Raw genomic sequence first — 26391 nt, 5'->3', positions numbered from 1 at the left:
AAAGGAGGTGTAATCAAGGTAGCTGTGGGAGTCGGTGGGCTTGAAATAGATGTTGTTTTCGAGGCGGTTACTAGAGATGGAGACAAAGAAGTCCAGGAAGTAGAGGGAGGTATCGGAGCTGGTCCAGGTGAATTTGAGGTTGGGGTGAAAGGTGTTAGTAAAGTGTTTAGTTAATCATGCTTTCAGCCATTTATTATAGTAAAAACATACTAAAATGTGAAATCTTTCAGTTATCAACTGGAACTTATCAAAAGTCCCATGTCTCTGAGGATTATATCACGTATTGTCAATCATTACAATTACAAACTCATTTCATTTGAAAAATAATTTTCAGGCTATGAGTACCTTTGTACACGTGGTATTGTGAGAAAAGAAAAAAATTCACAGATGAATTACACCTCAAACATAGGGAAAATATTCGCCACAGTTAAACATGACCCTGTGCTCACTTTTTAATCACATCTAAATATGGGATAGCAATCAGTAGCAGAAACTGTACCCAGCCATCACCATCACCACCCTCACCCCCATTTCCCTTCCCAGCTGACCAGCTGAGATCATTTAACTCAGGACATATCTGGGGTCTTCCCCAGTCTCTAGGACTCAATTGTTAACAATGTGAATGTGCTAAGATGTTGGAGTTTAAATAAGTCAAACTGTCTTGAAATATGCAACTGAGATTCATGGGTGGAAGACAACTAATGATTACTATTGGCACCATCTAGCAATTTTATGGTCCAGTCTGTTAAGATAGAAAGCAAAGCACTGATTCGTCCATCATTTGTCAAAAATATTTTATAGCTTTGATGTTTTTTTCTTTTCCCACAATACCATATGTACAAAAGTACAAAAATTATTTTTTAAATGAAGTGAGTTTGGAATTGTATTGATTAACAATATGTGTTATAGTCCTCATAGAGACAAATGACTTTTGATAAGTTCCAGTTGATAACTGGATGATATTCTGAAGTTGATGATATACTGAAGCTCGTTAATTTCACTTTGCTAATGGCTGAATTATTGAGCTTTATTTTCACAGCAAGTCTATGAAGAGCAGCATGTTCTCTGCCAGTTCTAAAGTTGGGCAAGTGAGAGTTCCGGACTAGTACTGAAAATAAGAACACAAGATGGAGTTTAACATACTTTGATTTTTAGTGTGATCTTTAATGACCAGATAGCCTGCTCCTTTTACTGATTAAATTTAGAGTGGCACAGAAGCTGCCACTTAACTTAACTTAAATTCTAAATTGTTAAAAGAAAACCTTGCAACAAAATAGTTTTATTGTAGGAATGTGGATCCTTAACAATGCAATACACAACGCACATTTCCTGACATATTCTGCATTGCTGAATACATGAATGAATTCAGCTGAATATCACAATACCACAAAAACTGCACGACAAACAAGAGAAATAAAGGAAAAATATGGGTTTGAAATTACTGCTTCTAGTGGATGAAGGCTTAATACATGTATTACATTCCTCCATCCACTATTTTGGCAAAGCTGTTAATCTATTTATTAGTAGAAGGACAAATGCTTTGGAGATATATTCAGCATTTATCTACTATTAGCACCGTCAGTAAGTTATAGCCCAATGAGTGTTAATTCACAGAAACCCTGATATACATAAATGAGGAGCTCATTTTGTGCCAGTGTGGTGATCCTGTGATGTCTATAGAAAAAAGTGAACTTAAAAAACACAGAACATCTGCTATTTGAGCTAATTGGCAGAAGATTCAGGAACATGACAACAACATGGCAATAGTAATTATAAGACAATCAGCAACTCATAAAAGGAAGAGAAAACATCCACAATGAAATTTGTTTAATAAAATGATATAAATGGATTAGGGCCAGGAGCCAAATGGTGGCTTTTTACATTAAATGCAAATTGTTTTGAATCTGGAGTTCCCATGGGCCTGAAAAATGCTTGCTTTGATTTTTACTTAAATAAACCGCACATGATTCTAAGTATGAAATACAGGGGTCTAATTAATATGAAATGCAGGTATAATCACTCTACTTCAGCAGAATTGGCTTGAAAATATTTATCCATTGCTAGCTATCCTAGCAGCGAAGAGCTAACTTCCTACTGAGTGTGCAGGAATGAGTCCTGGAGATATGGTGGAGGGGAACTGCCATTCGAAAGCTGGGCTGCTACATAAAGTATGACGTTACAGATGGACGTAAAATTTGTGTCAGCTTGAGCCGTTGAGAACGCACATCATTTAAACCAATCACAGAGCAGCACTGGTTGGCATTACGACAAAACCTGCAGCCCAGATTGTCCCATCCATTGGGACTGAAGGAAGCTGCTGGCGAGCAATCAGTTACTGTGGGCAAATGAAATAAATCATAATTAATAATTACTGTGTTAATAATCTGGTGATGACCAAATAAAAAATAGCATTCACAACCAATTTAACCTGGGACTATGCTAAGAGGTTCTCTAGAATTAACATCAGCTGGTCACCATCCAGGCCAAATCAGCCTGCTTGATTGGTATCACGTCCACAAGCATAAACCACCGATGCTCATTAGCAACAGTGTGCACAATCTACAAGATGCACTGCAGAAATTCACCAAAGATTCTTTGACAGCACCTTCCAAACCCATGACCATTTTCATCTAGAAGGGCAAAGGCAGCAGGTACACGGGAACACCACTATCTGCAAGTTCCTCTCCAAGCCACTCACCATCTGATTTGGAAATATATTGCATTCCTTCACTGTCCCTAGGTCAAAATCCTGTAATTCCCTCCCTAAGGGCATTGTGGGTCAACCTACAGCACGTGGACTAGAATGGTTCAAGAAGACAGCTCACCACCACCATCTCAAGGGCAACTGGGGACAGACAATAAATGCTGGCCAGCCAGCCAGCAATGCTTATATCCCAAAGTGCACATAAAAAGAAATCAAAGCTCATTGTTAAACCTTTTCTTATCAATATCTAAATCATCATCAGTATGGACAATTGTGAATTGGAGGACATTTTATTTTTTTACAGGGAATGGGTTTCACTGGGTAGGTCAGCATATGTTGTGTATCCCTAATTGCCCTTGGATGGGCAATAAATTCTGGTCTAGTCAATGATGTTCCCTTACAATGAAAGAATATAAAACAAAGGCACAACCAATCACAATTATTCACAAGTAGGTAGCAAAAATTGCCTTAACAGGACAATTAAAATGTTACAGTGAAGATGTTAACATATACGTGGCTATTAAGAAATACCTCTTGAACTCATTGAATTTACAAGTTGTTGATCTGCTGATGTAGGTAATGACGATGCCGACAATCTATTTGAAGTGCTCATTCGGTTTAATAATCGCATGTGATTGGTAGTACCCGAGCGAGATGCTTCAGGCTGATACATAGTTAAGCTCAATCTTTGGTCTGTTGTTCCACGGCCGTACAGAATGTGTTTCTCATCCTGGACTTCCAGCTGATATTCACAGAAATTGACCAGTGCCTCAACTTGCTCACGCAGAGGTGGAGTCTTATACCTCCTCTGTGCCAAGTGAAAGATGGCCTCCATAAATGCTTGAAAGCACATACCTTGTAAAGTACAGCACAATAAAATATTAGATTTGCCATGTTATATTTTAACATATTCCAAAACATCACTGAAATTGCTGCATATACATCGTGTAATATAATGGAGCCTCAGGTATGAATATTGAACTTCATGGAAATTGAAGTTCAGATCATATAAATCAAACAGAATTGATTTTTATTTTTAAATTTTTTATATATAAATGTTTGGAGCTCTTCATCTAGCATGATAAGTACTTCTTTCCTAGATGTCCAACTCCATGTACTACCTTTCTGCTTCAGAAACCAATTTTCCGGGTTTAGAAATCAGCAGGAATTAAGGCTGTAAGTCTAGGAATCAAGCAGGAGGTGACTTTGTGGGACTGTGGAACTGGTAAGAGTTCTGGATCTGAGGTAAAAGGTGAAATTAACCTGCTTGAAATTTTCCCAATGTATTTTTCATAGAATCATAGAATCCCTACAGTGCGGAAACATTTCAAAATGGAAAATATGAGTCTTTCCTGCAATTCAAGGAAATGGTATTAATTAATAAAGACAGAGAAAAAAAGCTTAAAAAAAATCATTATTTTAGCCCAAGTGGAAGTAGACCTTTCATCACCTGGAATGAAATGGTCCATTCCATATGGTGGAAGATCGAGGTCCCAGTGTATGTGAAATTAAATGAATGTAGCTTGCCCTGATTCCTCACAAATTAAACTCTTTGTTGTGCAACTTGGAAACTGATTCTCTAGATCCCTGCATGGAAAGCAAATGTAGAAAAATGATTTTAAAAAAAGGGAAACATAACATGAAGGAATATTTGCTCTGTGTATTTTGTGTAATGAGACCATAAATGTACTGAACAGTTTATGAATTTATCATGCACACTCACAGAGGAGAACATTCCTCATATCTTACAAACAGGAAGACTATCATGGATTCAGGAGAAGTCTCTGGTGACAGTTTATATTATCAATTGAGTGATCAAAATGGACTTTTGAATTTCAAATTCCATTACCTGATTTTAATACCTGAGATGTCCATGGACTGAAACCATTTTAAAAGCGATAAACATTAACAAAATGGTCTTAGTATTTGGCTGACTGCACAGGTTAGTGAAACATTGTGAAACTGAAGTGGAATAAACAACATCACAGAATCATAACGATGTAGAAGGAGACCTGTACCAGCTCTTCCAATGAGCATCATTACTGATGTCAATCTCCTGCCACATCCCTCCACAATGTTACTGTCCAAAAACTTCAACTGACCCTGTCTCCACTACATTTCCAGGCTGCATTCTATATCTTAATAACTTACTGTGTGGAAAGTTTCTTCCCACATCACTCTTGCTTCATTTGCACATCACTTTAAATAAATGTCCTCTTGTTCTTGTTTCTTTTACACAAGGAAATAGCTTCACTCTACATACTTGGTCAAGCCTTCTCATGGATTTTGAAACCTTCAATCTGATCTCCTCTCAGCCTTCTTTTCTCCAGGGAGAATAGTTCCAACTTCTTCAAACTATCCTCATAGCTGAATTTTTTCATACCTGGAACCATTTTAGTATATCGTTTTGCACTCTCTCCAATGCATTTGCATCTTTCCTATAATGTGGCACGTACAACTATACACAATACTCCAGCTGAGAACTAACAAGTATCTTGTACAAGTTCAACATCACCTTCTTGCTCTTGTGCCCTATTAATAAAACCAAGAGCACTATGTTTTATTTACTGCTCTATCTACTCGTCTTCGGTGATCTGTGCACATATACCCCCAGGTCCCTCTGCTGCTGCACCCCCTTTAGAATTGTACCCCCTACTTTGTCTTGCCTTGTGGTGTTCGTCCGACCAGAGCATCACCTCACACTTCTCTGCATTGAATCTCATCTACCATCTATCATCCTACTCTATCAACTTGTCAATCTCCTTTTGGGATTCTTGTCTGAACTGAAATTAACATTTTTTTTATCAAAAGACACTGAAACTAGTCCATCCAGTCAGTTGTGGAAAGAATGTCACCTATTTGGATTTACATCTGTGTGATAAATTTCACATGTTAGAGATGAAAGACATCACCTGCAATTATCAAGTTTGGTCCAATGAACTGAGACACGGGATTACACAAACGAAGTGTACTTTAGAGGTAACAAGGTGTAGAGCTGGATGAACACAGCAGGCCAAGCAGCATCAGAGGAGCAGGAAAGCTGACGTTTCGGGCCTAGGCCCTTCTTCAGAAAAAGGGTCTAGGCCCAAAACGTCAGCTTTCCTGCTCCTCTGATGCTGCTTGGCCTGCTGTGTTTATCCAGCTCTACACCTTGTTATCTCAGATTCTGCAGCATCTGCAGTTCCTACTATCTCTGTACTTTCGAGGGCTGGTTTGTAAAAATGGGAGGTAGATTGGTGATTGGAATCAGTTGAAGAAAGTGGCTTTTCTCTTGGCCTCTCAAAAAGGAAAAGTGCCTGGTGACAGAACTATTTAAAACAAAACATTATGACACCGAGAACACAAAGGACAACTGAAATATTCACTACTGCAGAGGATACAAGACATCAATTAAACAACAGGGATCTAGGTTAAAGCTGCGCATCTCAAGGACACTCTAAGGTTTGTAAATTGTATATTCCTTTCATTTCCCTTTTCTATTGGACACTAGCTCGTTTTAACATTGTGTCTGTGTATGTTTTTGGTGTCACAACTTTATTATTTTCCTTGAGGTTAGCAGATAATAATATTGCTCTTTCTTTCTCCCAAGATGGAGTAGAGGGGCTGAGCCCAGGGCTCATCTGCTCCTATTAGCTTTCTTTCTGTTTTTTTTTCTTTATAACTTTGCTGTTTTTCTTTTTTTATTTTCTTTTAAGCTTGGAGAGTGGCAGGTGAAGGAGGAGGCCTCCGGTAGCAGCAATGGCAGGATGTGCCGAACATGGCTTCACCCCAGCTTGGGATCTCCTGGCAAGTGAGGAGCAGGCCCCAGGCTGACTCCCCCAGACCGGACTTGCAAGCTAGGCCAAGGGTCCAGTCTCCCGGTGTTACAGTCTTGTCTGAGCGTGGAGGTCTTCTTCATCTTCAGCGTCCAGGTATTCTAGCAGCCCAGAAGGCAGTCTCATCCAGGTGTGGCAATCTTGGCCCACCAAGGCAGTCTTGTACAGGAGTGGCAGTCACAACCCGGCATAGCAGTCTTCTTCGGTGAAGGCTTCCAACCCAGCGGTCCAGCATGGCGGTGTCATCCCGGCTGTGTCTTCAGAGTATTCCATCATTCCTTAATCGGCTTTCCCAGAGACCAGGAGCTGTTAACTGAACTGTGATGAACTTTGTCTTAATTTTACTTTTTTTTATGATTATGTATAACTTCTGTCATTGATGTAGGTGCCTTGTGGTGGAGTCACTTATAAAACATTTCACTGTATTTTTATATTCTATTCTCCAGAAAACTTTGTAATTGGCTCCTTACTGATACGACAGACATTAAGTAATTACATTTTGATTACAGCCAAGGCTTGAGCTAAAAACAGCAAGAAATCTTTGCTGTGGCCTAGCGTGGAGATTGAAAAGGTAGGAAAAGATTCACACCTCCTCACCTAGTCAAAAGAAAACAACACAGTGTAAAACAACAAATGCCGGAGATCACAGTGGGTTAGGCAGCATTCATGGAGAGAAAGCAAGTTAACTTTTTGCGTCTAGATAACTCTTCATCAGAGCTGAAGTGAAGTATGGAGGGGGGCAGCATTTATGTATGAGTCGGAGTGGGGGGAGGGCATGGAGCGGGTAGCAGGTTGGAGCGCTGGGGAGAAAAGATGTTCAGATTAAGTGATCAGAATGTGAGAACAATTGTGTGTCTAACTGCCAGACTCGAAAGAACAGACAGTCCCACTGGAGTGGAGGAAGGGGAGACAGAGTGACAGAGAATGTAGCAAGCAAAGCTAAAAGAAAGGGAAGGAATGGGTTCACAATTTGAAGATGTTGAACTCAATACTGAGCCCAAAGGGATGTAAACTCCCTAGTTTCAAGATGAAATGTTGTTCCCCCAGTTTGCGCTGTGATTCACTGGAGAATTGCAGCATGCTGAGGATAGACAAGTGGGTGTGCAAGCAAGTCTTTCCAGGTGAAGCAGCATTTCACCTGTACCTCCTCCAATCTTGTGTATTGTATTCGCTGCACCCAATGTGGCCTATTCTACACCGGAGAAACCAAATGCTGGGTGACCGTTTTGCAGAACACCTCCGGTCTGTGCGCAAGCATAACCCCAAGCTTTCCACAGCTGGTCACTTTACACAGTGTCTTGCTCACATGCCCACTTGTCTGTCCTCGGCATGCTGCAATGATGCCACGAATTACACTGCAAACTGGAGTAACAATGTCTCATCTTCAAACTAGACAGTTTACAACCTTCTGGGCTCAGTATTGAGTTCAACATCTTCAAATTGTGAACCCATTCCTTCCCTTTCTTTTAGCTTTGCTTGTTACATTCTCTGTTACCGTCTCTCCCCTTCCCACAACCCAATGGGACTGTCTGTTCTTTCCAGTCTGGCAGTTAGACACATCATTGTTCTGGCATTCTCATATTCTGATCATTTAATCTGAACTATCAACATCCTTTCTCCTCCCAGCACTCCAACACCCCACCCACACCAGTGCACATATACTGCCCCTCCACACTTCACTTCAGCTCTGATGAAGAGTCATCTAGACTCGAAATGTTGCCTGACCAGCTATGTCTCCAGCATTTTTTGTGCTTAGTTAATCCAGTGGCTGCAGTAATTTGCTCCTGCAGTGCAAAACAATATGACCCATCACTTTGAAGTCCACTCTCCTTAGCATGAACTGAATCTCCTGGATTGCCATGATCAGGTGATTCACACTGACTGAATAGTCAAGAGCTGAGTTCATGCTAAGACCAGATGACCAGAATCAGGAATGGAAATTCAGTCATTATTGCAAGTTTGACGTCCCAGAGCCACCTGAGATGATGTCAACTGTTTAATAATGAGAATGGTATTTTACTCAAGAAATATGTTTGCAGCCTGAAGGATGAATTGCATTGTAAATTGTGGAGTATTCCTCACTGGTCTCTGAAAGCAGGAGCCAAAAGGCCTCCAGCTCTGAGGCTTCAGTGGGAACCTATTAAAGGAAAAATACCAGCTCTATTTTTAGAAATATTGCAAACTCACAAAGATCCCCTGATTTGGGAAGGACCAAGCATAAGGCTTAGTATTGTAACAAACACAAAAAAAGAATTAGGTGCCATTCAATAAGATCATGGCTGATCTGATTGTGGTTTTGACTCCACTTTCTTACATGCTCACCATAATTCTGAACTCTTTTGTCAATCAAAAATCTATCTATCTCAGTCTGGAATATACATAAGGACCTAGCCTCCATTGCTCTTTGGGGAAGAGAATTCCATAAACCACCCACTACCTGTGAGGAAAAAAAACCTCATCTCAATATAAATGAGGGAACTCTTAATTTTAAAATTGTGATCCCTAGTTCTAAACTTCCCCACAAGGAGAAACATCCTCTCAGCATCCACCCTATCAAGTCCCCTCCGGATCTTATGTTTCAATTAGACCACATCTTATTCTTGTAAATTCCAACTGGGTATAGGCCCAACCTGCTCAATCTTTCCTCACACGATAATCGTTTCATCCTGGCAAACAGTTGAGTGAACCCCCTCTAAAATGCTTCTATATCCCTTCTTAGGAGGCCAAAACTGTACACAGCACATCAGATCATCATCATCAACCTTGCAGACGAGGATGATTCTCTTCCACTTTCAGGGTGAGTCTGTAGGTGGCTGTACAGACCAATATGGCTACCACAGGCTTTGTTACACTTGGGGCAGGTGGTGGTCACAAGAAGGGGTGGGTAGGGTGTTGCTGTGGCAGCGCAATTCTTTCGCTGTTTTCACCTGGCTTCTACATTTTCCCGACGGCAAGTCTTGAGGTGTTCGATGCCTTCCCAGATGCTCCTCCTCGACTTTGGACAGTCTTGGGCCTGTGATTCCCAGGTGTCTGTGAGAATGTCACACTTCACCAATGAGGCCTTTAGGCTGTCACCAAAATGCTTCTTCTTCCACCTGAGGCTCGCCTGCCATTTCAAAGCTGGGAGTAGAGCGCCTGCTTGGGAGTCTCGTGTCGGTCATGCTGACGACATGCCCAGCTCATCGTAGCCAATCAAGGATAGTTGATGCTGGGGATGTTAGCCTGGTTGGGGACGCTGATGTTGGTGTGTCTTTCTCAGTTAAGGCCATGTACAGCCATGGCAACACTTCATTCTCTTGCAAGAAATGTCAATATTCCATTTCCTTCCTATACACTTGCCATACCTGCAAACTAACTTGTTGTGATTTAGGTAACAGAATATCTACATCCCTCCATAATGTAGACTTCTGCAGTCTCTCTTCATTCAAATAACATTCTATGCTAATATTACTATTAATAACATGTACATATACATAACAAGTCAAATATTAAATGCGGTACAAAGCCAGGTTAGGACACTACATTTTCCACTGTCATTTCATGTCAAAGTACATCTTTCCTGCCACTCTCTTTGGCATTTCAAGGGACTGTTCCCTCCACAACACTGTGTACCACTTCTCAGCACCCCATGACCCCTTCACTTTCAAACAGCAAATTTCCACACGAGTGCAGGAAATTTTACCTTCTCACTGTCAAAGGCCTCAAATATTCCTTCATTGTGAAGTAGCAACTTTGCATCCCTTGCCAAAAGACAGACCAAGTGACTACTTTACAGAACACCTCCAATCAGTTCGCAAACATGACTCTGAGCTTCTCTTGCCTGTCATTGAATTCTCCACCTTGATCCCATTCTGACCTCTCTGAATTTAAGTCTCCTTCAGTGTTCCAAATAAACCCAATATAGAATAGCCATGTCTGAAAGGCAAAAGGAACTAGTCCTTAGTGGGGTCAAAAGAAACTAGTCATTCATAAAGGCACAGAAAAAACGAACAGGAGGAAGTCATTCAACCATTTCAGCCTGCTCCTTCATTCAATATTATGTTATGAAGCAGTGGTCGACACTCTCTGATAATTAAAACCAAAACACCCACAGAAGCTTGCCTTGCCTCGTAACCTGTTAAAGGAAATGTGAAAAGTGTTATAATCTGTCCCTCACCTCCTAATCTGTTATAAAGGGAAGGTTAAGTGCAATGAACTCCTGTCAGTCACTCTATAATCAACAAGAAATAAATTATTTATCTAACTCTAACAGTTAACAAATTATCAGAACTACTAATGAACCAAACAATTTTCCCTTAACTACGAGCTATTCCCAAATAAAACAAAATTCTAATGATATGTTGTTCCAATAGATATAAATCCCACTTATATAAACCAAATTAATAAAAAAAATTTAGAAAACTTACATCTCTTGAAATTATAAACCGAAAGAACTGTGGATGCTGTAAGTCAGGAACAAAAACAAAAATCAGAGTTAACGTTTCAGATCCAGTGACCCTGTTCTGAGGAAGGGTCACTGGATCCAAAATGTTAACTCTGATTTTTTGTTCGCAGATGCTGCCAGATGCTGCATACAAACTCCAGGAATTCCTCCTCTGCGGCATTGTTACTGATTTGATTTGCCCAATCAAAATGCAGATAAAGTCACTCTTAACTACAGCTGTACTTTTATTGCTTGTGTTTCTAATTTCCAGTTTAATGCCTTCCCAAATGTTATTATTACAGTTTGGTGTCTATATATAACTTCCACTATTGCTTTCTGCCCCTTGTTGTTTCTAAGCTCTATCATATAGATTCCATGCTGTTACATTAATGTTCTCTTTGACCAGCAATGCTACCCCACCTCCCTTCTCTGTTTGTCCTGCCTTAAAACTGAACAAGTCTGAATATTCAATTTCCATCCCTGATCACCCTACAGCCATTTCTCTGTAATTCCGACTGTACCATTACAGTTTACATCTACTTGTATGACTAATTCATCCTTTTTATTGCGACTGCTCTGTGCAAGTAATTCACAAGGCCTTAAGGCTTAGCTTTTCAAGGTGCCTCAGGCAAAGCCTGCAAGTTACTCATGACAGAACTCAGTTTGCATTGCGCAAGGGTCAATCAGATCCTGACCTTATTACAACCCTTGGTTCTAACATAGATAGGAGCTGAATTCTGGAGGTGAGGTGAGACTATCCTTGACATCAATGTTACATTTGACCAGGTGTGGCATTAGGGAGCCCTGGCATAGCTAGTATCAATGTGCATCAAGAGCAAAACTCTCTGCTGGTTGGAGTCATACCTGGCACAAAGGAAGATGGCTACAGTTATTGGAGGTCAGTAATCTCGGCTCCAGGATATCTGCGCAGGGGGTCCTAAGGGTAGTGACCTAAGCCCAACCATCTTCAGCTCCTTCATAAATTATCTTGTCTCCATCATAATGTCCGAAATGGGGATGTTTGCTGATGACAATGTTCAGTGTCATTCATGACTGCTCAGACACTGCTTCAGTCCCATGTACAAATACAGTAAGACCGGGACAACATCTAAGTTTGGCTTGATAAGTGGCAAGTAACATTCGCACCATGCAAGTGTCAGCCATGTCTATTTTTAACAAGAGAGAATCTAACCACTGCCCGTTGATATCATTATCATTGCTGAATCCTCCAATACCACCACCCTGGTGTTCATCATTGACCACAAACTGAATTGGATTAGTTCATAACTTCAAGAGCAGGTGAAAGGCTAGGAATTGTGCAGTGAGTAACTCTCGTCCTGACTCCCCAAAGTCTATCCACGATCTACAAGGCACAAATTCTGATGGAATACCCTCCACTTCCCTGGACAAATGCAGTCCAACTCAAGAAGCCTGAAACCTCCCAGGTCAACGTAGCCTGCTTGATTGGCACCACATCTGTAAACATTCATCTTATCCACCATCAATGTATAATTATAGCAGTGTGTACCATCTAAAATATGCAGAAGTTCACCAAAGCTCTTTAGACATTACCTTCAAAACCCATGACCACGACTTTCGAGAAGGCCAACAGCAGCAGATACATGGGAACACAACTACCTGAAAGTTCCCCACCAAGCCACTCACCATCCAGACCTTCAATGTTGTTGTGTCAAAATCCTGGAACTCCCTCCCTACCAGTACCATGGGTCTACCTACTCATAATGCAATTATGGACGGGCAATAAATGCTGGCCCACCTAATGAAGCCTTTATCCCATAAATAACTAAATAAAAATGAAACTGAAAGCTTTGCATCTTTGATCCAAACTCAAGTGCACAATAATGAGACAAAGTAGCTGCTACCACATGGGGAATGGGCAGAGTAAGTTACTGTTTTTTCTTGTTGGAAGCAAAGTATAATTCTTTGAATGTTAAGTCCTGCTAGAGGCAGTTGCATTAATAATAAATCCACTGATTCAGTAACGCCACTCATCAGGTATCAAATTGTAATTCATTGGCAGGTCATTTTGTTTTACTAGAAGGAATATCAAAATTTATAGCCTCAAGTAATCATGACTATTACATAGTTTGCACTAATTGCCTCTTGCTATGTCAGATAAGCAAATTTATTCAGGTGTTAACATAAAAGTCTCACCCAGGTTTGTCATGTCTGCAAACATTTCTTACCTTATACTGGAAGAAAACGCTTCGGAGTTGCCACATTTGCACAGTGAACTGTAAATATGCACGGTCATGGTTTGTTCCATTCATAGGTGGCTATCAAAATGGACCAATGCCAATATTTAATTCCCCCAATGTATCATTATAACTTTGGGTTTGCAACAAGCATCTGGATAAGGTTACATCTCTCAGGGTTCCTTATAATTGTATGACATTGACATCTTTATGAAAACTCGAGTATGACATGACGCTCCAGAATGACTGAAGTGAAGGCTCAAGAGTACAATTACTGACGTACTGTTCGATTTCCAACATTCCCTACAGATTATTGGCTTACACTGCTGAGCCAGACCTTTTATCTTTCACTTTACTTGTAGCTTTGGTACAGGTGATTACAATACTGCAGGAGAGAACCATTACAATTATGTCAGTAAGTCTACCAAGAATAGCTAGGATGCTGCAACTCTTCAGGGAAAAGCAGCAGATGAAGATTGCCCATGTCAGTGAAGGAGATTGAACAGATCCTGGATTTACTGATCTTCCTGTTATTTTCTATAGCTTTCATAAATCCAGTGTAGGTGCAGACTAAGGATGTCCTGGGCCATCATCACCAAACAATGTTATCTGCTGGAACAGGATTTTCATTTGGAAGGAATGGATGGTCATCCCAACCTGGCCTCTGTCAAATTACAGCTGCTTTGAAGTTATATGCAAGAGGCTCACTTCAAAGAGTAATTGGGAACCTGAATGGTATTTCACAATCCTCAACCCAAAAATGCATGTGGGATGTCATTCATGCCACCGTCTCCAGGTTACACCAGTTTATGTCCTTCTCCTGTGATGAGGAATATCAAGCAGCCCAGGCAGTTGGATTCCCCAACCTTGCTGGTTTCTCCCAGCTACAGGGTGCTGTTGCCTGCACCCATGTTGCTTTGAAAGCACCCTAACATCTACCTAAGGAGTTTTATGGAGAAAAGGCATCCACTCCATCAAAGGTCAGCTTATCTGTGACTATTGATGCCAGATTTTGGAGGTGGGCACTAGATATCCTGGATGCATACTTACTGGGGAACTTGTAGGTTCGTGCCTCCCTCCAAGGTCCTTGAACCATACAGAGATGGTTGCTAGGAGACAAGGACTACAACCTTTAAACATAGCTGATGGCACTTGATGATGCCTTTACATAACCTTCAGGCTAAGTATAACAGAAATAAAACAAAAATATCTATTATTTTACCAGGGCCATAGAGAAGCAAATGATAGACTTAAGATGAGGTTTTGATACTTGGATCTGGGGTTTGGTGGGGTCTTGCCATTTAGCTGAGAAATGACTTACAGCATCACTGTGGCATGCTGTGTTCTTCACAGCAGTAACCAACAAAAGGGGGTTTTCTGAATGCAGAGAAAATGGGGGATCAGCAGCAAACTTCTGAGGATGAGCCTCTGGACATTTACTGGGAGGGACATCCACGCCAGCATGATAGAGCTGTGCACCATTGAGTGTGAGGAGCCAGACCCAATTGAAACCCACTTCCCTAATGAATGAGAGATAGTAGGAACTGCAGATGCTGGAGAATCCGGGACAACAAGGTGCAGGGCTGGATGAACATAGCAGGCCAAGCAGCATCATAGGAGCAGAGAGGCTCAGCCTCTCTGCTCCTATGATGCTGCTTGGCCTGCTGTGTTCATCCAGCCCTGCACCTTGTTGTCCCTAATGAATGAGTTGTATTTAGACTTCCTTTCATTCTGTAACTTTCGTTTGTTTATTTGGCAAGCAGCCTTGGTCAATCAAAAGTGCATGTGAAATTCGTTATTTTTGCAGTCCTTGAACATTTTTGTGCTGAATAAATGTTCTCTCATCCATACGATTGTATGTTTAGTATCTTTGGGTGACTCCACTTTACAAGTCTACTCACCAGTAGGGAGAAAGCATCAGTCACTTAGACAGGGTACTCACATTGTGTGGTGCTAAAGCTATGTTGATTTTAAGGCTTCAGCAGATGATATCTAAGCGTTCATAGTCATGGAGGCCAACAGCATTGAAAAGGCCCTTTGGCCCGTCAGGTCTGTACTAGTCAAAAACAACCACCTAACTATTCTAATTCCATTTTTAAGATGTTTTAAATGTTATGAAACTTTCTGTCTCTACCATCCTTACAGGCAGTGAGTTCCAGATTCCCACCAAACTCTTGGTGAAAAAGCTTTTCCTCACATCTCTTCTAAAACTCCTGCCCCTTCCTTTAAAATCTATGTCCTTGGACATTGATCCCTCCATCATGGGGGAATGTATCTTCCTGTCTGTCTTGTCTATGCCCCTCATAATTTTATATATTTCAGTCATGCCTACCACCATTTCCTCTGCTCCAAGGAATGTGCAGTGAAGTCTCATGACAGGAGCAATCCTGAGGAACTGCCTTTTTACTATGCCATCATCAGTTAACCTTCAACATTTCAAGAGTTCGTGTAGACTTCTAAACTGCCCTGAAATGATTGAGCATCCTGTAGGAAAGTGCTTAACCTGAGAGACGCAGTATTTTGTGCAGCTTCTGTCAACAGGTCAATGTGCTATGAGGGGCAGAGGACAGATGAACTTCTGATTATTCATCTTCCAGTCTTGAATTTCAGTATGTTTCCTTAAGAGGTTAAATGGATAGAATCAACCTTTTCTCCCGGAGATGTGTGGAATTATCACTGATTCCATAATCTCACTCACAACGTGGGCCTAGGTTGAATGATTTATGCAGAACAGGCCCTACCACAATCCTTGCACATTGCTTTTAGACTGAATGATGTCCATATTAAAATGTAATTCTTTGGCTGCATGAATGCATTCCAAGATTCATGACATTTAATGCTACCTGCAGTGAAAAAGCTGGATGGTTGTAGGAAATGAGAAATGCTTGGCCTTTACAACTTATTTCATCGTTGACATGTCTAAGAAGGCTGCTCCATCTCTCAAATAGATGCGAATTCACTGCCAAGTCTGACAGTGCCAAAGATACCAGAGCTGATATTTTAATACTGCAAGTGAACAGATATTTACAAAACTGCAGGTTATTTACAACTATGTGTCATCTGTGCAACCTATGTGCCTTCCTTCAGTTATTTTTCTTTTCCATTCAACTATGTCTAAAAACAATCACAGCCCCCAAAACTGGGGTGTAGGGATTCTACTCTGTTGGCCTGGAAGACTTGGATAGTTGTCCCCAGGGGTATTTGGGCCTAGATAGCATAGGCCTGCTAGGAGCATCCTGCCCAGATGCACGCTCACCCTGCTCAGCTGGACTTTTGCGAGCTTCGGCATCATGGACAGTGGGGAGGTAGAGAGGCCAGGCACCTTTAGTGTCCTGATAAGAAGCTTTGAGCGGTCCTGTGTGTGGCCCCTGCTCCCCTTAGTTGGTCTGTTGACACCACCATCTCTCCCTGAGATGAAGGGGCACCAGAGTGAGGATTTTTATAATTTATTCATAGGACGTGGGCTGGGCTGGGTTAACAGTTTTTGACGTAGCTTAAAAGAAACATTAGCTGAGACCAAGGAATCATGGTCTGCCTGGGATTGAGCAGGTGCTTGGTCTCTGTCAGAGACCTTGGACATTTCTTTCTTGATCAGCTGCAGAGGCACATCAGTGATATGCTCACCAGGTTGTGCTGTTGAGTGTAACCTAGATTGAGAAGCCACTGAGGTGAAATTCTCTGAGCTGGTAGAGGATCCAGTGAGAGAATGCTGTTGTCTCACTGTCGTCCAACCAGTCAAGCATTTTCTCTTCATGTGTGGTGAGAAAACTTACGTCTGCCACCTTGCCTCAGGTCCTTCTTGGCCCATGAGACTTTTTTCTCCTGCATTGAGGCAAAATGGGGTTGGGGAGACAATGGCCCAGTGGAATTAACACTGGACTGTTAATTTAGAGATCCAGGTAATGTTCTCGGGACACAGGTTCAAATCCCGCCAAGGCAGATGGTGGAATTTGAATTTAATAAATATCTGGAATTAAGAGTCTAATGATGACTATGAGTACATTGTCAATTGTCAGGCAAAGCCCATCTGGTTAACTAATGTCCTTTTGGGAAGGAAACTGCCATCCTTACCTGGTCTGGCCTACATGTGACTCCAAACCACAGAAATGTGGTTGAATCTTAATTGCCCTCTGGGAAATTAGGGACGAGCAATAGATGCTGGTTTGGCCAGCTATGCCTCATCCTATGAATGAATTAAAAAAAAAGGAGGTTTGAGTGTGATGATAAGCGGATGGGAGAGCTGTTAGTGGTGATGCAGGAGCAGGAGAAGTGGTGAAGTGTTCACAATGAGTCGGAAGTTCAAGGACAGGATGGTTTGGTAGTTTGACAGGATGAAGTGGATGAGAGCCATTCAATGGACATACTGCATGAAATAGTCGTCATCCATGAGCCTTGGTGAGAGGTATGTGTAGTGAAAAACATATATTGTATGGTGGCCTTATGAGTATGAGGTAGCAGAAAGAAATGGTGGCACTTATACTTACAGAGCAAAGAAGATCATTCATCTTCTTCCTGCATTGCTCTATGTTCCATTTCACCCAAGACACTATACTGATCCAGGCCACTATCTCAGTCTAGGCTGGCTGAACCTAGTGACTTGGCATCCCTTGGTAGTCATCCTTTGACCTCTCCTTTCCACCACCTCAGCACCTCGAGGTCTCTGTCCACAACACAAGGACTTAACTTCCCTTTCAGGGCCATTTCCTTTGGGATAATGCTGGAACACCATAGTGTGAGAGGTAATTCTTGGCTTGGATGATCTGAATGGTGAGTAGGTGATGTTTAAATATGGCACTAGTAGCATAAATGTCACAAAGTCCTGGCGGTGGTGAGCATTACCACATCTCCTGCTGCACAATTCCATCAGATGGACGCCAAAGAGATCTGTACCTCAATTAATAAGCTGGAGATTGCATGACAGAAGTTGTGATGGGCCATGGCAAATTGGCTGCCATGAATCTGATTCAAACATATGCTTTGCCCAAATACTGGAAAATTTAACCCAACGTATCCTCCCTTCCAACCAGTCCAACCCAACCTTTCATCTTGATATTTTTTCTGCTCTTTCTCCTATTTGCTTAATAAAATCTAACACTTCTCTCACTGATGCAACCTGTTCTACTGACCACTTGCAGCATTTTCTGTTTTAACTGAATTCTTTGCTAAGTTGTTTGTCAAAGTTCTTATCTGTGTCTTCGGCAGTGAAACCCATGTTTTACTTTACTCTCTGGTGAGTTGGCACCTGCACTGGGCTTGCCTTCTAACCTGCCTGCAAAGAACTTGTGTCTGGTGTATGGTTGAGTGCATATTTTTCTTCTAACCTATCCTCTAGGATATGTACACTGTTAGTATCTTGAGCTGGTGTCCAAGAGTGTAAAATCACTGATTGGGTTATTTATGTCTTCATCACCTGCCTGGACTGATTGCGTCTCTTTGATCTCTGAAAGGAAAAAAGGTGTAAGGGTAAGGTTGGCATGAGGGAAAGGCCTGAAAATAGGTGGTGCATACTTAGATCATTAGAATCAGAACAGATTGTGGGATGAAGAGAAAGTGGGATGTGAAAAGGAGGATTAGGTTTAAGGATGGGAGATAATAGGAACTGCAGATGCTGGTGAATCTGAGATAACAAGGTGTAGAGCTGGATGAACACAGCAGGCCAAGCAGCATCATAGGAGCAGGAAGGCTGACGTTTCGGGCCTAGACCCTTCATCAGAAAATTGGCACTCGCCATGGTTGTTCCAAAAATGGCCAGCATCTTCTCCTTTATGCAGGCAATGAGATATAGGGTGCCTATCCCCTTCCAGTTAGTTCCTGCTGCCTCTGGTTGTGTGCCAGCTTGGCCTGCAAGAGAAAAAGTGTGTTGGTGAACGTGGCGCAATCTGTCTGCATAATATGGCTGTCATGTTTGAAAAACTGGCAGTGCGTCCCATGTGTGAGGTATGGGTGTGAGGCTTGCAGCCATGCTAAGAGTGAGAGGAGTTCAAGCATATGAATAGTGGTTATGAATCCTAATTGATAGAGGTTTCTCTTAGGTATGTGATAGGAGATGTGATGCACCGAACAATAGCTGAGGTCAATGCGCAGTTGGCAGTAAGGTATTTGAAGATGCATTTGTTGGTCTTAACCACATGTATGAAGTCACTGAAATTCTTGGGATTCTATGATCAGGTGCCCAGAATTTGTTTCCAGGCATTGATCTTAACAACTATTTTCTGCCATTTCCTTTTGACCACGTGTTAAAGTTTTTCCTGCTCCACTGTGGAAAGAGGATAGCCAGCCTTCTTTACATGATCTCCATTTAGGTCTCCAATGCAATGGCCAGTCTCTCCCACATTATTTGATTTCTTACTGCTTCCCAGCACAAATTCACTTTCATGCACAATTCCCAAAATCTACTTTAAGTCATCCTCTTCAAGAGATGCAGGATAACCTTAAGCACTGTCAGCTAGCTTTAAGCGGTGTGAAGAAATTGTTTCTGAGTTCACAAGGTGTAGAGCTGGATGAACACAGCAGGCCAGGCAGCATCAGAGGAGCAGGAAAGCCCTTCCCCTCCCCCATTTCTGAAGAAGGGTGCAGACCTGAAACGTCAGCTTTCCTGCTCCTCCGATGCTACCTGGCCTGCTGTGTTTATCCAGCTCTACACCTGTTATCTCAGACTCCAGCATTGGCAGTTCCTACTATCTCTGAGTTGTTTCTGAGTTCACTCTGGGTGTTTGCAGCACGATTAGTGCTAGATGTAAGCAGAAGTCATTGTAATGAGCAGGCAGCAACAAGTTAATGAGCTGTCTGCATTTCAATCAGTGGCCACAAGTTATTTGCACATCGCAATTTCTGTGCCAGTTTTCAGTTCCCTCTGACTGCCAAGGCTACTTTTAAAAATCAAATCCCACACCACCTAAGCTCTCCAGCTGGATATTTTAGCATTCCTTGTTTAAAGTTAAATAAATAAATGATTACACTAGTTTGTGTTGAATTGAGTTAAACAAAATAACATTTACCAGGTTAATTGTTTATTTATACTTAATCAGTTTTCTCCTGTCCATTTCTATCCATGATATCCCAATCTCAATTGAGTAACAAGGGAGAGCAATAAGTGAGATAAGGCACTAATTCACACGCAGAGATTTAAGTACCAGATGTGAAAATCAACTAATATCCATGTACAAAACTTACCACTTTTCGGCAAAGCGACAAGGTATAAAAGATTTCATCTGACAGGTCAGAGATTAACTTTTCTTTTTTATCAATAATTCCTTTGCGGTCTAAAGTCCTATCCTAAAAGTACTGAGCTTTCGTGAATGCCACAAAAAATAAATGTTATTTGTTTACTTAAATGCATCTTTATCTGTCATTTTTCAGTTACAATGCTGTGAAGTTGGCTTCAACTCTTCTAGAGTTTAAATGTTTTCATTTCTAGTGATGTGAAATACTTATTTAACTTTAAACTGACATGTGGCATGGGTTAAAAAGAATCAAAGTAGTTTAAAATGTACTGGTTCTAATATTGCAATGCATTAAAAAAAAACCCTCACATGAACTAAGATGGGAGAGGCTTCAGTTTAATTAACATTCAAATAACCTTTCAAAATGCCTGAGGAAACTGTCAAAGAATTTGTGCTGTCAACAGATCACAACTTTTTGAACATAGCAAAGATTAATCTTCTGTGCACTAATCTTTAATAAACAGTTTTATTTGAAGAGAAAACATATCTGACAACTTCAATTTTTCAGTTCTGCTTCTCTGACATCCAGATTTGATGTTTACTGCGTTCCAATCCTTGATGAAAGATAGTAAGAGCCATGCATTTATTTAATCCCTTAAGAATTCCTACTTATAGTTCAGCAACATGTATTCTCTATAACTAGATAAAAGAAAAGAGGATTCAATTTCCGATACAAGTTTTTTTTTGCATTTAACTGGAATGATTTTGTTTTAACCAGGATTTCATCTTGTGGATTGACCAAAGTTCTGTCTCATAAACTCAGCTGTATACAAAATAAATAGGCATCACATTCAATCATAAAGAATAAATAACCAATTAGTTATTTAGTCAGTCAGGAATGCAAGGAAGAATGGCAGAAGACATTTAGTTACCAGATTCTCCTCGGTCCCCACGAATAATATTCCATCTTCGCGCAATATCAATGTATAAAATATCAACAGATGCCATCGACAAGTTACTGTTGCTGAGTTTACAGGTCCTACAATGTAAAACCAAAGAGCATGGGAACATTAAAGCCATAATTGCAGTATGTAACATTCAATTAAGAAATATATTTTAGATTGATGCTGCAAATTAAACAGCAATCAATGATGAAGACTAGACAATACTTCAAACATTAGTTTCTTGGCGTTTGAAAAACATTTGGGGAGTTAATACACAAGTCGTCTCCGCTGCTTGGAGGATAAAAGTGAATACGGGTTGATGTTATTACTGTAGGTAGAAAATAACCTGTTAATTACAGCTAAGACGAGATACGGGGAAAAGTATTCCAAACCCATCAAAAAGTGCGTGTTAAAAATAACAAATGTAAACAATGACACCAATGTAAAGTATGCTTTATCAAGGTGTAGTAAATTTTACATAATCCAGGTTTGACTCGGCAAGGACAATTCTTTTATAGAGAAGATTGTGAACAAAGTGTGAATGGAGATTCTCTTACTTAGATAATGAACAGTGAAATAGATTAAAATGAACGAGTATTGATTCTCATCTATTAATGAAAATAACATATTTAAATCATTCCATTTAAATCAATTTAAAGCTTTTCTGTTCTGCTAATACCCTATTTCTGTTTTCTTTTGGTAAAACATTTAATGGAGCTGCATAGGTGCATAATCAGACAATAATGGAACTTGAAGGGAGAGAAGTTTAAGGAGTGAATACTACAGGTTTTGTTCTAGACAGATGAAAGTCCCAATAGTGCAGCAAAGGAATTTGGGGGAGCACAGAAAAAACAGGCTTGATGGAATAGACAGTTGTCAGTGACTGGAGATTGTTAAGAAACAGGGAGAAGCTACAACATATAACAGTCAACATGTAAAAAATAACTTAAAATTGCAGAATGATCTTTAGCACCATGGACATTTGCATTAGTGTTGTCAATATTTTTATTCATACCAAAATATAGGTGCCACTGGTAAAGTCAGAATTTATTGTCCATTACTAGTTGTCAGAGAATGTTTTGACACAAGTGAATGGCTGGCTGAGTGACTTTATGGTTTGATGTGTACATGGGACTGAAAATATTTTGAGTCTGACCAGGTCAGCATAGTCAATTTTCTTCTCTAAAGAACACTAGTCCACCAATAGGAGTAGTAAGTGGGACAACAAAGAAACAAAAGATGGGTCTAGAGAAGGTGTAACCAGCAACAGCTGAAACATTTTTTAACTCATTCATGGGATGTGGGCATCACTGGCTTGGCCTGCATTTATTATCCATCTCTAATTGCCCAAAGGGCAGTTAAGCATCAACAACATTGCTGTGAGTCTGGAGTCACATAAGTGCTAGACCAGGTAAGGATGGCAGTTTCCTTCCTAAAGGACATCAGTGAACCAGGTGGGTTTTCCAACAATCGACAATGGTCATCATTAGACACTTTAATTCCAGATTTTTATTGAATTCAAATTCCACCATCTTCCATGATGGGATTTGAACCCAGGTTCTTAGAACATTATCTGGGTCTCTGGATTAATACTGTAGTGGTAATATCACCAAGCTGTTGCCTCCCCCAGATTATCCAATTATCAGCCTATGTCTGAGAAAATGGGAAGAATAATTATGACCTGAAGTTGTTGACTCAGGGTTGAGACTGGGTGGTTAAAAAGTATCTTTTAGAAAGACGAAGTTCTATTCCCTAAGCTTGCACTACCTGATTATTTTTTATAAACTGTCAGATCTCACTTCCTCCACTTCCAATGGGTCATTGGCCTAAAACCTTGACATGGTTTCTCTCCCTTAAGATACTGTTTGTCTATGATTTCTGCATTTTCTGTTTTTATTTTAACTTCCAGAAGCCACATAATTTTGCTCTTATATAAATGCAAATTGTTGTGCTACAGCACTTTTCATGAGCAATTGTTTTAATTAGCATGAAATTGATGAGTTATAATGGAACCAAATTTAAATTTTAAGTATTAAATATAACCACATAAATGTGATATCTGCACCAGTTACAAATAATTGTTTTTTCAAGAATGCTTGGCTTAAAATTCTGCAAAATAGATTTATTGTTTAAAATGCATTCGCTATTAGACTAAAACACTAACAAATTATTCAGGCTCTTATATGACACTGCCTAAAGAAACATTGTTACACCATGAAGGTGAAATTGTTTATTTATGAATAGAAGTGAAAATGTTGTGTGTTTTTATGCATAGTCTATCCAAAAAATTGAAGAGTATTTGCTGGTTATGGTTTTATTAGATTTGAATTTAACTTGACAGTAGTACAGATAGAAAATCTGATTACTAATCAAATCAATTGCTATGCATGTTTGACACAATGATATACTATAAATCGTATTTCACTTTCTTGCTGCTGCATTTTGTTGCATGGAAATTTTATTTTCCCAGAGCATGTGAAAGATTGTGAAGATATTGTAAATAAGCAACAGAAAATGGCTGATAAATATTTTGTAAGCAAACAAAAGTCCTCTTTTTATGTCTGATATACATCTCAGGAAACCAAATTTGATGCTAAAGACTGTACTAGTTTGAATTAACTGACCTGATAAAAGTCCGAAACCCTGTTGGACCAAGTTTCATACTTCCTTTAATGCCCAGGAATCTGATAAATAGTAGAGCAATACGGTCCACAATCAGCAAGTAACTGAATTGTCGAGAATACTTAGGAAAGACTTGCTTCAAGCAGAGGGGTGACCAGTTCTGTTCTTTGCTGGAGGGAGTCCCGTTTGTGTCCTGTGGTTCAGCTTCAACTGTCTCCTCTTGGTCACTATCTGCTGCATAGTCAGTGAGGCATGATCTATAAATGGAAAAATATTGAAGTATAATCAGGCCAGAGCTTTTACTACTTTTCTTTAGCACTAAGCTTCTACTTTAACAGATCAATTCAAGTTTACAACAGACAAGCTTTGCATATTGCATTTCTTGATGTCATACACAGATCAATGAAAGACAAAAAAGCTTTTTTAATTATACAAAGTGATGTAATTTACATAAAGGCTTCAATATAGAATTGGGCAGTTGCACAGGCAGGAGAAAGGTGGAGTTTCAGATGGTTTCTTGCATAGAATGAAATTTGACTATTTTTCCAGGCGGATCCCTGCCTGGATGTCAGCTTAATTGTCAGATGTGACTTACCATAAGGCAGAAAACACTCTGGAGTAGGACTTGGTTGAACCTGCAGCTGTCCTCGGAACACTGACCTTAATTTTCTTTACACATTACCTGCTACTTGCAGGTAGGCAACTGTTCTGCCCTAAACCAGCCTCAGAAAAATGGCCTGGGGATGGGACAGTGCTGGTAAACTAGCATGTCAGCCTGAAATTATGCACCTGCTGCATCCATTCTGACTGCAGATTGAGACAAAAGTCCTGTGAATGGAGAGTGCCAAGTCATAGTATTTGTTATGATAGCATTTTAGTAGCACGCTTCTAGGCATGTAACCTGGATGTAGAACATGTGATTAGCAGTTGTTGCCGGTCTGACTTGCAGCATGTAATAAAAGGGTGTAGCTATGTTTTCCTGAAACAATTAATTATGAGCTTTTGTCACAAAACTGCCTGCTGAGTAATCCTGGACCAGAGCTTCAAATAAGCAGAACCTAAAAGTATTTGCTAGTCCTGGGATAAGAATGGTAAATATGTGTGTGTAAAAACAAAACGTCGAAATGGTGCTCAGTGTTGGGCTTACTTAGACAACATGAAAACAGCGATGTAAATTTGAAATTGAAGATCCTAGGAAAAGCCTCAGCCAAGACTTGAAACTGGTACAGAAGTTGTGTGTACATTGAAATCCATGGAGGCAAAATCACTATACAAACAACGTTGGTTGACAGCAAGTACAAGATTTGTGGATGGGTCAGATTGGTGGTTCATGTGAGCAGCAGTCAGTTTCGAAATGGGTTGTGGAAGCTGCAGGGTTATTAAAATGTTCTTGGGTTCATTTCTGCCATTTCTGTTTTAAAGGAAACAATGTAGAAGACAGGAAAAAACCTGGTTCACAGCAACAAACAGTGAAGAAATGTAACATGGCATTTAGAGGCAAATGGTGAAGAACAGGAAGGCTTGCATTGTCAAGATGAAAGAGTGTCTTTTGTGAGAAAGAGGTCTCATGGAGAAAGGAAAAGACAGTCTCAACAAAGGATTTCCTCAACATTTCCTCAATGTTAATTCCAAGGTTCTTCTATGTAAATACTCTGTTTTCCTAGTTTAACCTTAATTTCCCTTCATGCTTGTAAAGATCTGATGCCAGTGGAATAAAGAAATACTGATTCACGATCTTGGGGCTGTCCAAGTGTTTAAATTGTATGTTACAAAAGTAAACAAAAAACACAGCAGTTGTATCGCTGAATCTCCCCATGTTGTAGCAAGTCTATACATCCTCTACTCATTGACAGTATTTATAAATGATAGAAGCACCAGGAAGATGATTACCAAATTCCCCAGAATGAACTGGAAGGCAAGAGATGTCCTACCCAAATTAGGCATTTTAAAGAAAGGATGGAGCTTTGTTTATTAGATTTAGCTGATGCAGACCCTGATAAGTAATCCATGAACATAAAGATATCCATTTCAAACAAGGAATTGCATACAGTCAACACTTTGAGCTTTACTCATTAACATCAGAAAGACCTTAATAATCTATAGACCATGCTGGAGGATCAGCTTCATGTAAAAGGTAACTTTGGGATTTACCATTTGGAGCTGATGTCTCACAGACAACAGCCTCAAAAATCAACTGATCAGTTTATCAGTGTGTGTCGTGACAAGGGCAAGGGCTGTGATTTCTTGGAAACTGAGTTGTCTTTAATAGCTTTCAAAAATGATCTCTTAGCGAAGATGGTAGATGATTTGAAACAACTGTAGCCAAACAACAACACCTGCAAGCATTAGGTGCAGCTAGAGTATTGGTGTAGCAGCCAGGTCGCAGAAATCAAGCAAACTGTTTGGGAAGTATGAGACAACAAGGTGCAGGGCTGGATGAACACAGCAGGCCAAGCAGCATCATAGGAGCAGAGAAGCCTCTCTGCTCCTATGATGCTGCTTGG

At 40.3% G+C, this 26391-nt stretch overlaps 1 protein-coding gene across 1 annotated transcript in view; it reads right to left on the bottom strand.

Moving 5' to 3' along the window:
- Positions 1 to 1425: 1425 nt before the first annotated feature.
- Positions 1426 to 26391, bottom strand: part of ttll11 (tubulin tyrosine ligase-like family, member 11) — a 194144-nt gene continuing 169178 nt past the window's right edge. The window contains exons 7-10 of the mRNA XM_048613325.1: positions 23890 to 24144; positions 21254 to 21360; positions 3236 to 3559; positions 1426 to 2335 (exon numbers count right to left, since the gene is read on the bottom strand). Of these exons, the coding sequence (XP_048469282.1) occupies positions 2160 to 2335; positions 3236 to 3559; positions 21254 to 21360; positions 23890 to 24144 (862 nt within the window). The 3' untranslated portion in view covers positions 1426 to 2159. The remainder of the gene's footprint in view (positions 2336 to 3235; positions 3560 to 21253; positions 21361 to 23889; positions 24145 to 26391) is intronic.

This window comes from Rhincodon typus, chromosome 28 (assembly GCF_021869965.1).
Source record: "Rhincodon typus isolate 14 chromosome 28, sRhiTyp1.1, whole genome shotgun sequence".
Classification (NCBI taxonomy): domain Eukaryota; kingdom Metazoa; phylum Chordata; class Chondrichthyes; order Orectolobiformes; family Rhincodontidae; genus Rhincodon; species Rhincodon typus.
The sequence above is the reverse complement of the archived record's forward strand: the minus strand, read 5'-3'. Positions and strand labels throughout refer to the sequence as shown.